Source organism: Dermacentor silvarum, chromosome 4 (genome assembly GCF_013339745.2).
Source record: "Dermacentor silvarum isolate Dsil-2018 chromosome 4, BIME_Dsil_1.4, whole genome shotgun sequence".
In the NCBI taxonomy this organism is placed as follows: domain Eukaryota; kingdom Metazoa; phylum Arthropoda; class Arachnida; order Ixodida; family Ixodidae; genus Dermacentor; species Dermacentor silvarum.
The window spans coordinates 229,198,726-229,215,060 of NC_051157.2; the positions used below are offsets into that span (position 1 = coordinate 229,198,726).

Below are 16,335 nucleotides of genomic sequence, written 5' to 3' on the forward strand. Positions count from 1 at the left end.
TGATTGTTACAAAGGAATGTAATAATCCAGTGAGAAAGATACATTATATTTCAAATCCATTCTATCCAATACAATTAGGGCCACTGTATCTCGTGAAACGGTGGTTTATGATTATTGGAGCCCAGAGATGTTTGCAAAAATGACAAAGAATCAGGTAGGCTGTATCGGGGATGCAGCCGCAGTGAGGTACATGATGAAAAAATCTAAAGTAAAATAAATAAATAAACATTATTTACGAGGTCATTGCACAAACACATTGGCGGCACAGTTCCTGTGCGTCAATTTCGGGACACTGGCTCCAGACACATGGCAATTTCTGGAAATTGCACAATGGCATCATTTTTGTGTTGACGAAACCCAAATGCGTCCAGGTGATATATTGCACTAGTTCCACACAGCCTATGACATCAGCTACCATTAACGCAAAATAGTGGTTGATAAAAAAAATTCATGTCTTAATTTTATTTTTCGTGAGAAGTGACGATGAAACTTCGAGCACAAATGGGAACTGTGATGTGAGCCAAGTACAACGCGCTGCACTGCACGCATCGAGACGGTTTTACCGCAGCATCGTGCTTTTTGCAATCTGGGCAGCACTGTTAAAAGTGAATTGATGCGATTAGAAAGTGAAGTGGTTGCATTTAGTTCTCTAACAAACAGCTGACGAATGCAGTGCCAATGAAATAACATGCTCACTGCTGGTCCAGAAGTCGCCAGCCACTGGAAGTCCAGCCGGGGTAGAGCGTCTCCTCCCAGCACTGGCTCTGCCTCTCCCTGCAAACACAACCATGAGGGAGCAAATTTTGAAACAAAAGAAAAGTAAGCCTTCCCTTAATTAAAAATACATAACAGAGGCATGCAATTACTCAAACATACAAACACAAATCAAATACAGTAGACTTGCACTAATTTCACTCCGGTTAACTTGATTTTTTAGTTAAGTTGCTCCTGACCAAAGGTCCCGGTCAGTGCCCATGCATTTCTATGGGCCATTTCGATCCCAAAATTTGCCTTCGCCAGATAATTCCAACTCGACCAGTCAGGATGCCTGACCTCTACGGTGACCCCAATAGCTTTATTGGCAGCGTCCGTCTCGGCTGAGCTTGTGCCACAGTCAAGGTGCTATCGAAAACTGCCTATTTTCGGCCTGCCCTAGGGGGATTTTCAAGCAATAACGATACCTCACAATGTCTGACTACAGTATTAGGGTAGAAGCTTGTGCACCGTTGATCGTAGTTCCTAACGGCAGTTTTGTATAGTGCACGAATATAAGGACAGAGACGAGTAAATAAAGATGAGCTGGAAGTTACCGCTCTTTACTTCTCTCTGTCCTATTCCTACATTCACGTGCTACGCAATACTGCCGTTAGGTATTTACCACATTCTAATGTGCACCTTTCATTTTTCGGAAAAGTTGGGTGGAAAATTGCCTGCCCATGCAATGAGACATGAAAAAAAAAAAAAAACACTTATCCACTACCACAAAACACGAATGCACTGCGGCAATACACTCACTGTGCTTTTGCCCACCGGCGAAGGGCACAGTGGCATTTGTGGAAGCCAACTGTTTCTCAGTTCTTTTTTTATTGTGCATAATAGTAAGGTTACAAATGGAGATTATACAAACATACAGAGGGAGGTCCCATAGTCAACCGACTGTACAGGGGACCTCCCGTTAAAAATGAGTAAGATATGTAAATACAAAGCAGCTACCGTATATACTCGTGTAAGGGCCGCACCCCTACTTTGAAAGGAGAAACTTCAAAAAAAAAGTTCGAAAAGTCCCGCCAGAACGGTGTAGTTAGTTCAATCGAAGCTAGATGGCGCTACCAGTTTTCCGCTTCCGCCAGTCAAGCCGTTGAGCTGGTTGAGCCAATGCCTCGGTTGAGCGTTGGCGTACGGCGCCATGATTGCTTTGTGTGGTGCATCATTTGCATCGTGTCACCGGTGAACTGGTGTCACTCCGTCAGTAGTAGTGAGCCCTGTTTGAGCCAGCGCAGGTGACGGAAGATGGGCCGGCATTTGAGATCGTTCACTGCTTCATTTAAACTGCAAGTGACTGAATATGCCGAGGAGCACGGCAAGCGAGAAGCTGGACGCAAGTACGACGTACACGAGAAGCGCGTGCGTTACTGGATAAAGCAGAAAGATGCCCTCACCGCTACCAACAGGAGCCGAAAGGCGTTTCGCGGCAAGAAGTGCAAATACCCGAAACTCGAAGGCGAACTCGTCAAATATGTCATTGACACTCGAAATGACGGCTACGCTGTATCAACTGACATGGTACGCGTGAAAGCCCTGAACATCGCTCGCCACATGGAAATACCCAAGGCACAATTCAAGGCAAGTCGGGGGTGGGCTACGCGGTTTATGAACCGGAACCAGCTCTCTATCCGCCGCAGAACGACGATTTGGCAAAAACTTCCAAGTGAATACGAAAGCCATGTGGTTAAATTCCATCGCTTTGTGAATGCTCTCAGGAGGGAACATGAGTACGACGTGTCATTGGAAACAGTTGCGAAAAGCTTCAAGGTGACTGGAATTTCGAACAGCATGGACGGTACTGAGGATGATCGTCTCTGGGGGGATGCAGACGCCGAGGCAAACTCTTCCGAGGGCGAGGACAGCGATAGCGACATGGAATCGTAATAAAAACATTCCTGGCATGTCATTTGTGACTCTCTTGCACACTTCTACTGCTGCGAAAACAGTATAGACCTTTGGCGAGCTGTCGTCGGCCTGATTCGTGTAAGGGCCGCACCAAGCAAAAATTTCTAAAAAAAAGTGTGGCCCTTACACGAGTATATACGGTATATGCAAACATACAAAACACCGTATTAAATAAGTCATTAGCTAACATAACATAAGTCATTAGTTGACTGTGCAGGCTCTGCTTTTTTTTCATCCTATGGTGCTCCTAGCAGCTCATGAACCGACACGGTAGACACAGACCCATAATAGGCACACATTCGCTTCTTCTCGGTGGGCTGTGGGAAGTTAGCGATGGCAGATTTCTTCTGAGCATCAGGGTGGACTCTAGATTTGCTGATAACATGGCCCAAGAACAGAAGCGGCACTTTTCTGGTTTCAGAGTGAGCCCTGATGACTTGCAGGCCTCTAGTACTGTTTCAAGCTGCCTAAGGTGATCATCGAAATTCCCGGCAAAGACGACATCATCTAAGTAGATGAGACAGGTCTGCCATTTCAACCCTGCTAACACCATGTATATCACGCACCCAAACGTTGTGGGTGCCAAGCACAGTCCAAATAGCATCACCTTGAACTCGTAGAGGTCGTCCGGCATAATGAAGTTGGTCTACTCGCGATCCCTCTTGTCGACTTTATTTGCCAGTAGCCAGTCTTGAGATCCATCGACGAGAAGTAGTTCGCGTTGTAGAGCCGATCCAATGCCTCTATGCGTGGGTGCGGGTATACATCCTTCTTTGCGATCTTGTTCAGGCGACGATAATCGACGCAGAAATGCAGGGTTCCGTCCTTTTTCTTAACCAAGACTACAGGAGATGCCCATGGCCTTTTCGACAGCTGGATGATGTCGTCGCACAGCATTTAATCGATTTGATGCCTTACAGCTTCACGTTCCCGTGTCGAAACTCTGTAAGGGCTCTGGCAGAGTGGTCGAGCGGATTCTTCAGTTATTATACAATATTTTGCAACTGGTGTTTGTCAATTACTCGATGACATCGAAAAGCAGTCTTGGTATCGTCCGAGGAGAGTTTTAAGCTGTTGCTGTTCACTCATGGGAAGACTTGGATTTATATCGAAGACTTGCTTCCCGAACTCTGACCGCAGAGGTAGATCCGACAGAACCCAAGAGGGTCTGTCGGATCTACCTCTGCGGTGCTAGTCTTCACAATATCCTTGATGTATGCGATCCTCGTGTCCTTGTGCTTCAACTCCTGGCTGAAGTTTGTCAGCATCACTTTTGCTTTCTCTCTGTGCAGTCGAGCGATCGAACATGGATCTCCCTCGATGATGCCTTCTACGTCTGCGGGTGTTTCGGTGCCGACGGAAATGACAATGCTGGAGCGAGGCAGGATGATGACTAGATCTTTGAGCACACTCAAAGCATGGTGATTATGAGAGCTCTCTGGCGGTATCGCTTGATCTTTGGATAGCGTTATCGACTTCGACTTCAGGTTGATGAGTGTGCTGTTTTGTTTCAGGAAGTCTATGCCGAGAACTACGTCTCGAGAACACTGTTGGAGAATAACGAAGGTGGCACGGTAGGTCTGGTCATGAATGGTAATTCTTGCCGTGCAGATTCCAGTCGGCCTTATTAGGTGTCCTCCAGCTGTCCGAATTTGAGAACCTTTTCATGTAGTCTTAACGTTCTTCAACTGGGTGGCAATGGGTCCACTCATGACGGAGTAGTCGGCTCCTGTGTTCACTGAAGTGGTGACTGCATGGCCATTGAGAAGCATGTCGAGGTCGGTTGTTCTTTGTTGTGCGTTGCAGTTAGGTCTTGACAACGCATCACGACTGCGTCGCGTCGACCTGTGACTGGTACGTTGCAGTGTCGTCGCATCGTCAGGACAGTGTTCGGCGGTTATATTGCCTTGTCCACACATCGAGCATCTTCTCAATGGCTATGGCCTCGGAAACAAATTCAGCAACGGTCTTAGGCGGGTTGTGTATCAATCCGGCGAAGAGCTCTTGATTGACACCTCTGATCAAGAAGCAAACTTTCTTCTCTTCTGGTATGTCAGGGTCGGCGCATCTGAACTGGGGAGTCATCTCCTACGAGAAAATCGCGATATTCTCGATGGGTAGTTGCACTCGGGCTTCTAGCAGAGCTTCGGCCCTTTCCTTGCACACGGCGCTCGTAAAGGTCTGCAGGAAGCCATTGCGAAACAGGTCCCATAGTATCAGGGTCAACTCCCGGTACTCAAACCACGTTTTCGCGGCGTCAAGACGAAGTATATATGCCGCAGCTTGTCATTGGAGTTTTAGTTGTTGAATGTTGCGATTCTTTCGTAGGTCTCCAGCCAGGTTTCTGGGTCTTCGGCCGATGATCCACGAAAGGCTGGTGACTCCCGAGGTTGTTGCAGCAAGATGGGGGACGCTGGGGCAGCCATTGGTGTTGCTGACTTGGCCTTGATTCCTGTGGTGTTCTCGGGAAGAGGCGGCATGTGAACCAGAGTGCTCACGGCCCGAAGGCGAGCGTCATACCCACTACGCTATACTCGCGGACAACTTTCTGTGGCAATGAAGGGAAAGCTACGGAGGCAAAGCGTGCACAAGTGAGAGCGTTTCTGAAAAGACTCCCGCGTTTTAATCCACGTTGGGGATTAAAACATAATCTTGTTGGCTGGAGAAGAAAAAACAAACAGCTTATTAGCAACAGTTAAATAATAACACACCACTGAGTGTAAACGTTTACTTATTTTGCGGCTTTTGCCTTCCGCGTCTGGGCAAATGCGAAACCATTGGAAGCTGCGTCGATTCAGCGTCTGTTCCGAGCAACCAAAAGCACTGTTAAACGCCGCAGTAACACATGTGCAGCCGCCTTTCCTTGTGGGGGTCTTCCCCAACCCGTAGAGCATGTAATCGCAGCTACGTAGGGTTCGGGCGAATAAGGCAACAAGCGAGTCAAATCAACAACGTTTATTGCTGTTGGCAATAAAACACTCTTGCAGAGGGAAGTCCGCTCTGTATAATAAGTAATAAAATAGGCTTGCCTCGTCGCGTGTAGTAGTCACGCAAACGAGGTCACTCACGGGTTTCAGCGGGTAAATCCGTATCGGCAGGTAGGTCAAGCGAGGTCAGAGAGACCGGGGGTCCCTCGGTCGCTGTCTTTATATCTTTTTACCTTTCCGCGAGGGGAGTGTCCTCCTCGCCCGCCGGATACTTTCCCTCTTCCCACGCGGGCGCGCGCGTCGCGAGAGGCGAGCGAGAACCGGGAGAGAGCAAAGTGCATTTCTCCCGTGTCCGCCCGGCTCCCGCGGCGCGCGTTGTGCGCGCACGAGATGCCCGCCCGGCTACCGCCGCGTGCGCTCCGTTCGCAAGCGACAGGCGAGTGCCCGCGGGAGAAGGTGGCAGCGTGTGCTCCCCACATCCTTCATTGCCACAGAAAGTTGTCCGCAAGTATATACACCCATGCTTGCAGAGCTCCGCTGTTTTATCAGATTTCACAAGCGTGCAACTGGCTTAAATTTTTTTTATTGGGCAATCCTGTGCCCACAAAAGCAAGTTACACTGAAAGTAAAACAATAGCGGCGAACACAGTCGGCGATCGTCGAAATCCGATGTGCAGACCAAGCACGTCGGCTTTTATACATGAATCGTTGAAAGTTCCAGGGTAATTGCTGGTGCTCGCGCGCCTTCCATAAACTGCTACACAATTCGTGTCGTGCATATAAACTCATTATAAAAGGTTCAGCGAGAACATACACAACAGATAGAATCAACGGTAACATTCGAGTAAGTTCGAAATAATGCAGGCACGCTTTATGCAGAGTTATAACATTAAGTTGTTAGTGGGTGAAATGCAGTCGCCGAAAAAAGGATAAATAAGTACATGTGTCAATAGTGATAAAGAGACCGTATTGCTCAGGGAAAATAATGGCTATGTGTGTTGAGCAACCTTTGTAAGAAGAAGAAGAAATAAACTTTATTGAAAGAGCCAGCAGTTTGGTTTTGGTGGCCTCAGGTGGCGGCTCGAAGTCCTTGGACTCGGGCGTCATCTGCGGCTTGCCGGACGGCCCAGAGCTGGTCTTCCAGCTCCGACCTTTTCAGGGCCGCCTTCCAGCGGCGGCGACGCCGACAGAGAAGGTCCCCGGCGGCCCCTGCAGCCGGGGAAACGGCAGGAATGAGCGAGCTCGAGGGTTCCTGTAATCTGGTAACGCCTGCCGTTATGGACGTGTCGCGAACGGCGGCGGTTTCGGTACCGTTGTTGCCTTCACATTCCCAGAGCATGCGTCGCAGCGTTACTCTGTGTCCGCACGCTTTACACGCATCAGTCGGGTATAAGCTTGGGTAACAGTGGCGTAAGATGGCCGGGCTAGGGTAAGTGTGCGTGTTTGCAGTAAGCGTTAATTTACGGCCTTTTTCCTGTTTAATTTAACGTGCGGTGGCGGGAATTTGCATCTTTCGAGTCTGCAGTGTTGGGTGAGGTTTCTGAACGTGAAGTGACGCAACACAGTAGCGAAAAGAATACTGAACTGTTTATTGCTTGAGCTTTAAGTAACTGAAAAGCACGTGAGTAGCGGCACCCACTGCGGCTGAGCATATCGCTTCTTGCTGGTAGCTGATAGGAAACTCGGGCGCACAAGTGTGCTTTATCGACGATGCTGCATCTCTTCCCCCTTCAAAAGCCCAGTCGCTTTGGCAGGCGTCTTGGTAGTGTTGAGCGACAAAGTTGCATTGCGCCCGCTTCCGATGCACTCGTTTGTCGAGTCTCTGCGGCCGACTGGGCTGGACTGTAGTGCGCCGTTGCACTTGCTTCTCCAGTCTCCTCGGCCGGCTGTGTTTCCGCCAAACTGCGGCCGAGCGTTGTTGCATTTTCCCTTTGCGTTGTCACTTACGCTAGCCGTGTCCACAACTGATCCACATGACGGTGCTGTATTCCCAGGCCTTACCTCTCTCCAGCCTTACCATGCAATTCCCCTCCGTTGCTATCACAGTCCCTGGTAGCCATTTTCACCCTCGCTGAAATTACCGGGACCAGATGCGCTTTCCAGGTGGGAACAATGGTTGTGTATTGGCCGACGAAAACTGTTCCTGGATTGCGTCAGCCTCTGCAGGTACCTCGCCTTCTGGGAAGTGGGCAGGCAGCCTTGTCTGGGGCTGGAATCCACTGAGCAGTTGTGCGGGTGATTTACCACTCTAGAGAGGCGTCAATCTGTAACGGCACAGAAAATGGGACAGCTTTTCCTGTAATGTGCCGCATTTGTTTTTTTTTTTTGAGACCCTCTTATTGTTCACACAGCACGCTCCGATAATCCATTTGATTGTGGATGGTACGGTGCCGTCCTGACGTGGCGTATGCAATTTTCCTCCAAGAACTTTGCCATTGCTGCGCTCGAGAACTGGGGGCCGTTGCCCGACACCACACACTGCGGAATACCAAAATGGGCGAAACTTTCTCTGAGCAGCTGCACCGTTGTGTCTGTCGTCGCTGTTTTCACAGGCGTTGCTTCTATCCACTTGGTTTCCGCGTCAACTAGGCTGAAGATTAGGTGACCATCAACAGGGCCTGCAAAATCCATATGCAATCGGTACCACCGCTTCCCCGTCTTGGGCCACGGGGAAGGAACTTGCGCCGCAGGCATCGACCAACACTGCACGCACTGGGGGCAGCCTTTCACCAACCTTTTAATGTAATTGTCCAATCCGGGGTACCAGAATAACGTACGCGCAAGCCTCTTCATGGCCCCAATTCCTGGGTGCCTATTGTGCAGCTCGTTCAATAAGCACTGTCGGGCTGTCTCTGGCACGACCACACGATGACCCCAGTAAATGAGGCTATGGCTCACGATGAGCTGTCGTCGGCGGGTGAAGTACAGAAGCATATGCTGCTGCTCCTTGGCAAGATGTGATGGCCAGCCATGCTGGCCATCACAAAGTGTGCTGTCCTCCTGGGTGAGAGCAGTCATTTGTTCAGATGGAAGGGCACTTGCATCTAAACCTTGCGTGTAGAGCACATATTCCATTACAACTTGACTTCCGCGTTCGTGATCCCCTGGCAAAGGCATGCGACTAAGAACGTCCGCATTACCATTGTGCAGTCCCTTGCGGTATTCCAGATTGTATTGGTACACTGATATGCTGGGGCTAATAATTCAGCGCCCAACGCTGAATTCGAGCTGCCGCCATCTGCAGAATCGGTTTGTCTGGGTGGAAGAGCCCAGTGAGTGGCTTGTGATCCGTTACTAACGTGAAACGGTTGCCGAGCAGGAAATCGCGAAACTTAGAAATTCCAAACACCAAGGCCAGCGCTTCTTTCTCTATTTGCAAATAATTGCATTCTGCGGACGTCAGCATTCTTGAACGAAATGCCATCGGATGGTCCACGCCCTCAATGCGGTGAGATAATACTGCGCCAAAACCGCCTGATGAAGCGTCACACTCTACCCGCAATTCCTTCTGTGGATTGTAGTGAACCAGGAACGTTGCCTTTAACAAGGCACGCTTTGCTTCCTCAAAAGCTCTTTCCTGCTCTTATTTCCAGTTCCAGCGTTCGCCTTTCGCCAGCAACCGATAGAGCGGAGCCAGGGTCGTAGCCAAATTAGGCAAAAACTTTCGAGTAATATGTAATTAGCCCCAGAAACAACCTAAGTTGGCTTACTGACTCTGGTTTTGGTGCAGCTGTTATGGCTTTGAGGTTGGCACGCGGCTGCTGAAGGCTGGTTGCATCTATCTTGTGCCCCAGAAACTGCACTTCTTTCTCTCGGAACCGACATTTGGCTTTGTTCAGCTGGAGGCCACTGTCCTGCAGTCTCTGGAACACTTGTCGAAGCGTCGATGTGTCATGCTGTTTCTCGGCGATTATGATATCGTCCAAGTATACGCGCACTCTTGGTAAGCCCCGCAATAACGACTCAATGCGCCGCTGGAACAGTGCAGGAGCAGACGAGATGCCGAAGGCTAATCGGTTGTACGAGTATAAGCCCTGATGCGTGTTGATGACGATTATATTTTTAGCCTCTTCGTCAAGTGGGAGCTGGTTATAAGCATTCCGCAAGTCCAGTGTAGTGAATACTTCTCCGCCGTAGAGCGCAGCAAAAATGTCATCCACCTTTGGCAAAGGGTACTGTTCCAGGTGAGTGGCGGGATTCATGGTGAGCTTAAAATTGCCGCACAGCCTGATGTCCCCATTCTTCTTCACTACTGGTACAACAGGCGCAGCCCACTCGTAAACACTCACCGGCGACAGAACGCCTTGCTGAACGAGGCAGTCAATTTCAGCGGACATGGCATTGCAAAGCGCGAACGGTACCGAACGAGTCCTCAAAAACCGTGGCACCGCACCTTCTTTCTTGTGCAGCTTCACGGGCGGACCTTTGCAACAGCCCAGCCGGTCTTCAAACAAGTTTAAGAACTCATCAAGCAGCTCTTTTATGCCGTCTTCAGACTGCAGCGTATGAATGCCTGGTAGAGCCTGTCGAAGAGTGACAAGCCGGCTTTGCGGAAAGCTTGAATTGTGTTTCTACCGCACAGTAGTGGTCCGTCACAGTCGATTACTACAAGCGAACTGTCCACTTGCATCTTGCCGTGCTCGACACTCATGGCGACTCGGAAGACCACTGGAAGAAGCACCAAGAAGCAGGCCAAACGAAGTGGCGTTTTTTCTAGCCTAGGCCACCACTTACGGTGCCTTTAAAGACGTTTTTTGGAATAACACTGACGGATGACCCTGTGTCGATCAGCATCCGTAGTGTCCTGCCGGCCTAGACCAAGTTTCGTTCCATTGGTCAGCATTGTTCTGGGTGGATAGGGCCAAAAGCATTTCTTCCCCACTGTCTTCCCTATTGGACAATTCGTTGATCCCTGTTGGTTGGTGCGCCGGCGGTGACACATTCTCGCCGAGTGTCTTCTAGTGCCGCATTTCCTGCACACCTTCCCGACATGTTGGCATTCGTGTGCCGAGTGACTTGAGCCGTATCTCCAGCACGAAGGGCGAGGGGCTTGTCTATTGTTCCCACTGTCAGTATTCCGTCCGCTGCCACGACGCCAAGAACAAAGAGCACATTGCTAGCGCCTTTCTCGCCGTCTGCATTCCTCATGGAACGGACGTTACGGTCAGCCGTTTCTGAAGACATTGCAAATTCCTCAGCTTCCAGCTGAGTCAGCTTCCTTTGCATCAGCAGGAACCGCCTGGCGCCGTCGTCCCGGATACCACAGACTATCCGGTCTCGTAACATTCTGTCCAGATAACTGCCGAAGTTGCAATACAGTGAAAGCTCGTTAATTCGCACCTCATTAATTCGAACTTTCGGGTTAATTCGAACTGATGGTCATGGTCCGGCCACAATATATAGGCGTCTATGGGTTAACCAACTCGTTAGTTCACGCGCGCATCGGCTCCTCTATCGATAATTTGAACTGCGCGCCGCTGCGTTGTGGTATTTTATACTGCCGCTGCAAGCTTTCAAGGCTCAACGATAGATGGCGCGAGCGCAGCGGCGTCACTATCGGGTAGAAAGTACGTCACTATCGGGGTAAGCGGGTAGAAATAACCAAACAGAGGTTATCTGATTGGTGGATAAAATCAAGGCAGGGGTGAAATTTCACCCACCACAAAGTACAAATTATGTTAATAGTCAGTCATGGCTAGGTGGAGTATGCCACCGCCCGATTTAAAGGGTTCAGCCTCATCCATCCATCCATCCATCCACTGTCGTCATTGCGCTCGCTCTTCGCATCGTGTGATGGTTCGTGCCGGACGTGTCTGCGTAGTCTCCGTGTCCTTTGTGTGCCGCACATTCAGTCGCTAGGCCTCGTGTACGTCAGAGCTACGAAGTCGTTCAGTGCCGTGTCGCTACGATGTGACGCTGCTCACGGCCTTGCATATGTTGGTGCGGGCCTGGGATCAGGTCACGGCAACAACTGTTGCCAATTGCTTCCGCCACAGTGGCTTTTGTGTGACCAATAAGGGCACAGCTTGCGAGCCCGACGAGCGCGAGGCCGTGGTCATTCCTGCCGGATTGCGGGATGCGCTGGAGGACGTGTCCTTCGATGACTACGTCAATGCAGATCGCTGTGCAGCGGTCTGCGGCACAAGCCCCGACGATGATATCATCGCACAGGTGACTGGTGGAGAAGCGCCCGTCGTCGATGTAGGTGCGGATGACGAAGAGGATGATGCACCCACGCGGCCCTCAGCTTTGGAACTAATGGAGGCTATGCGTGTCGCGCGTCTATTCTTCAGCTTCGAGGAAGACGCAGAGGATGCTTTCTGCCACGTTCGCGCGTTGGAAAACAAGGCTATGGCAATGGCATTCAAAGAAGAGAAACAGACAGTGATCACGGATTATTTTCGCAAGTAAATATTTTGAGTGATTTTCCAACAGCCCGGTCTCAATTCCTGCTGTTTTTTCAATGAATTTCGTTAGTTCGAATTTCGGTTTAATTTGAACTCATTGGGCGTCCCTGCGAAATTCGAATTAACGAGCTTTTACTGTATTTCGCAAGACGTCGTAAGTCGGCCACAAAGTCTAACTGTCTCGCCATCTTCTTGCTTCCGTACGAAAAACGCGTGACTTGCCGCTGTCTCGTTCAGTTGTGGGCTGTAGTGCTCTTCTAACACCTTCACAACTTCGTCGTACTCTAAGCTGTTCACGGGCGTTGACGGGCATTGTCCCCGAAGAACTCGAACTACACTGTCACTGAGCAATGCTACCAAAAGTGCCCGGTGCTTTGACGAGTCCTTAATATCGTTGCCTTCGAAGTAAGCCTCGAGGCGAACATGGTAGGCATCCTAACTACTTGACCCGAGTTTGACGAGACATTGTCAAACTCGGGTGGCCTCGATCCCATCCTCGTCACCACCGAAGTGACGCAACACAGTAGCGACAAGAATACTGAACTGTTTATTGCTCTTCACTTGAGCTTTAAGTAATCGAAAAGCACGCGAGTAGCGACACCCGCTGCGGCCGAGCATATCGCTTCTTGCCGGTAGCCGATAAGAAACTTGGGCGCACAAGTGTGCTTTATCAAAGACGCTGCAGAACGTGGTCGGGCGATCACCCCACAGCCATCGTGATTGTTGTTGTTGCCGTCTGTCGTAGTGTCTCAACCCGGCAGATCCGGCGCCCCACCCAGCATTGCACTTTTACGGCCGCCCTATTTGCATAATACTGTACGGTGGCCCCTCGTCCCGAACGCCGTTCGTAAGGTGCTTTTTTGTAGCTCCGAGTGAGCCATCACAAGACTAGCTTTGGATTTAAATGACGGGTTCAAAAATGCCATGTGACAGCATGCTGGCCCCTGGCTGCAGACGCATTTACATAGACGGCCCAACTTTCTATGCAATAGAAGATTGCAAGTAAGTACAGTATGGCCCACTATTAAACTGAGATAGGACAACTTTGCTTGTTCAGCTTCAGTTAATCCTATTTGACAGACATTCCATGGAATATTTTCCCGACCGAGCTGTTATCAGTGCTGGCATACTAATTTGTTGTTCCCTTTAGTAAGAGTGGAACATGCATCTTGATTCAGAGGCAGCTAGCAAGGTTCTTATCAAGTAATGTGATTAGCCTCCTGAGCATGCGCAGAACTGTGCTTTTTTTGTGACAAAATTTGGAAGCACACTAGTTTTTTGTTATCCATGACAGGGCCAAACACGTGCAGCAAAAAATGTGTGATACTGACGCCGGTTGGCGAATCGAATTTCGGAGCATTTATATAAGGAAGAGAAGTGGTTAATGGGAGAAGGCTGGACATTGTCGACTCGGGCGGACGTGCTTTGGAGATGGGAAGGAGCAGCTTCATGGAGGTCCCGTGGCATTGCTCCACAGGCTCGGTCCAGCCCCAAGCTTCTGTTGCTGTCCACGGAGGCCTGGCCACGTCGGCGGCATGACTGGTCAAGTCTTGGCAGAGAGCCATAGCACTGTCACTCGCAACGCCCACGCCGCATCAGAACCACGAAGGCTGGTGTCTTCCGCATGCTGGGCCGACGTCCGCCCCGATTGGCGACGGTCAGAACGTTCGACTTTGTTTAGTCTAGTTTTGTTTAGGCGACTTGGCTAGTTTTGGAAGTTCTCGTGTATGTATAGGATTTATGGTGTGTGAGATTACTTTGCTGTTCGTTTTTCTTAGTTATAATTGTTTCTTGAGATAAATGTTTTTTAATATGCTTGCATCGTGACGGTCTATTGCTGGAACGTCAAAATTCGTGACACTGTAAGATGTGTCAAAACTAATATAAAGCGCTCCGATGCTAGTCCAGCGGTGGGCTCTGTCCTGATCAGTGCTCTCTGCTAGAAATCCTCCATGTCATGTGCAACCAGAAAAAAGCTCAAGCTACTCTCAGTATTGTAAACATTTGCAACTTAAGAGCAAGAAACATTTTGTTAAAAATCCTACAACTTATTTGGTTGCCACTGCGGTGGCCATCAGCCCAAAAATGTTGCAGCCTTAGGTGTTGCTCACATTTGTTGCATATGCTGGTACAAGTGGTGGAACAGCGGTCCCAACGTGCTTGACAACTGTGCTGGCAGCCGCTGAGAGGACACGACCGAGCGCCGATGGCTGTTGGAAGTCCGAGGCTGGTCTCCTTCGGGGCGCTCCTGCAGTTGGGTAAAATATTTATTCCAATACACCTCGATGTAAAGATATAGTGTCACGTGCGCTCAGGCAAAGATCACCAAGATGTGAGGGCACGCTTGGCACCGTGCCTTGAAAACTTGAGATTACGTGACCACGAACACTAGACGCAGGGGAACAACCTTGCTCTTTGCACTTGCCGAAGATTACCTTCAAGATGCGGTGCGTAGCCCACAGCCATGCGCAGCAAGGGCCCCCTAGTGCTGAAGGAATCGTCGGCTCCAGTGGCCTCTACAAGTTGTTACGCAACAAATTGCGCAGCGCTGTTTCCTGCATACTGTGTGCCGCTCAAACTTTTCATGTGGAAGGATGCTTGCAAATAACTTTGTCCGTGGCAGACATAGTTACTTTAAATTGAGAAAAAACAATACACTGTTTTCAATGGAACTAAGATTGGGAAATTAAAACGGTGAGTTACATCTCAAATTTTTTTAAATTGGGATTCCATATATCGAGGTTTGACTGTACACCCAATGCACAAGGGAACACATGCTAATTGATTTTGATTTGAGTGTTCATTTCTTTCAAACGAAAGGGGAAGCCAAGGCGGTAGGCCTCCCTGTTACAACCAGCAGTACACACATCCAGTACATATACAGCAACAAAATACACGTGTAGACCATTTACAAGACTTGACGTAATATAACACAAATCCAATGGCTTTTTACATATAAAACAACTATGATGATGCATCAATACAATAGATTATTATTTATACATATAAATGATCACAATGACAAAAACTTGTCCTGCAGAGAATGTATGGAGAGCTCCTTTTCCTGAACCCCATTATCAGCAAGTCCGGAGTCCATCGTGACCCACACAAGACAGCTGCCATAGAGTGTGGGGATGCGCGACTCTCACGCGTCCCCTGATGTTGTTTTCCCTGCATGTCTCCTGTAGTCCAGCTTCTCTGCGTGGCTAAGCTCGGCGGTGGTTGCGGCGCGTTGCGAGAGATGGCGCTAGTGTCGCGATGCTAACGCTGCGGAACGGCGGGGTCACTTGGGAGAAAAAGGCCGGAGGCGCTCTCTCTTTGGCTGGGGATCGGCGACCAACACGCACGAACGCTTCGCGCGTGCGCCGGCCCGCTTCGCGCGACCGTCGCGCGAGGCTTAGAGCGGGACACTGGTATGGACGAACACGGATCGTTCGAGCGCGCCACCGTTCGCGTGACTGTACACGTGAACGACTAGGCGATGGCGTCATAGCATGGGGCGAACGTATTCGCTCGCTATCGGGTCGCGGTGAGTCGGACTTCCTTGATTTGTCGCGCGCCCGTGTGAATGTTCTATTGGTTGTAATTCGGCTAGTATGTATTAGTGTATGAAAGGTGCAATAAATGCCCTTGTGATTGTTTGCACTACTGTATTGTCGTTCCTTTGTCCCAAGAGCACATGTGTGAGACCCCACAAGAGAAATCTCCGCAGCTCATCAAGAAAACAGCGCACAGATTCCTTGGCCTCTATGCCTACTATAGGCACTTTGTCAAGGACATTTCTCGCTTTGCCGAGCCCTCAACTCATGTCATGAAATCAGACATCGAGTTTAAGTAGGAAACACCAAAAGTAGAAGCATTCCAAAACCTTAAATGACAACTGCTGTCACCACCGGTACTTGCACATTTCAACGAAGACGCCGATACCAAAATCCACACCGATGCAAGTAGTATAGGCCTTGGCGGCGTCCTAGTTCAGAGGAAAGTGGGGCTTGGAAGGGCCATAGGTTAAGCTAACCTGTCGCTGTTGAAAGCGGAAGCCAATTATTCTACAATAAAAAAGGAAAACCTTGGCATCATTTGGAGCTACCACAATATTTCACCTTTACCTATATGGCAGGCCCTTCAAAGTTGTACCCGACCATCACACATTGTGTTGACTAGCAAATATAAAGGATCCTTCAGGACACGTAGCATGATTAAGCTTCAGACTCCAAGAGTTCGAAATCACCCTGGCATACAAGTCCGGATGAAAACACCGACGCCGACTGTCTGTCTCGTGCCCCCATCGACTTGCCACCGTAAGACGACCAAGACGAGGACGCCTTCCT

At 49.6% G+C, this 16,335-nt stretch overlaps 1 protein-coding gene across 1 annotated transcript in view; it reads right to left on the reverse strand.

The window, feature by feature from the left end:
• Window positions 1-692: 692 nt before the first annotated feature.
• LOC125945147 (uncharacterized) overlaps window positions 693-16,335 on the reverse strand; it is a 414,471-nt gene continuing 398,828 nt past the window's right edge. The window contains exons 22-23 of the mRNA XM_049666722.1: window positions 14,116-14,252; window positions 693-774 (exon numbers count right to left, since the gene is read on the reverse strand). Of these exons, the coding sequence (XP_049522679.1) occupies window positions 693-774; window positions 14,116-14,252 (219 nt within the window). The remainder of the gene's footprint in view (window positions 775-14,115; window positions 14,253-16,335) is intronic.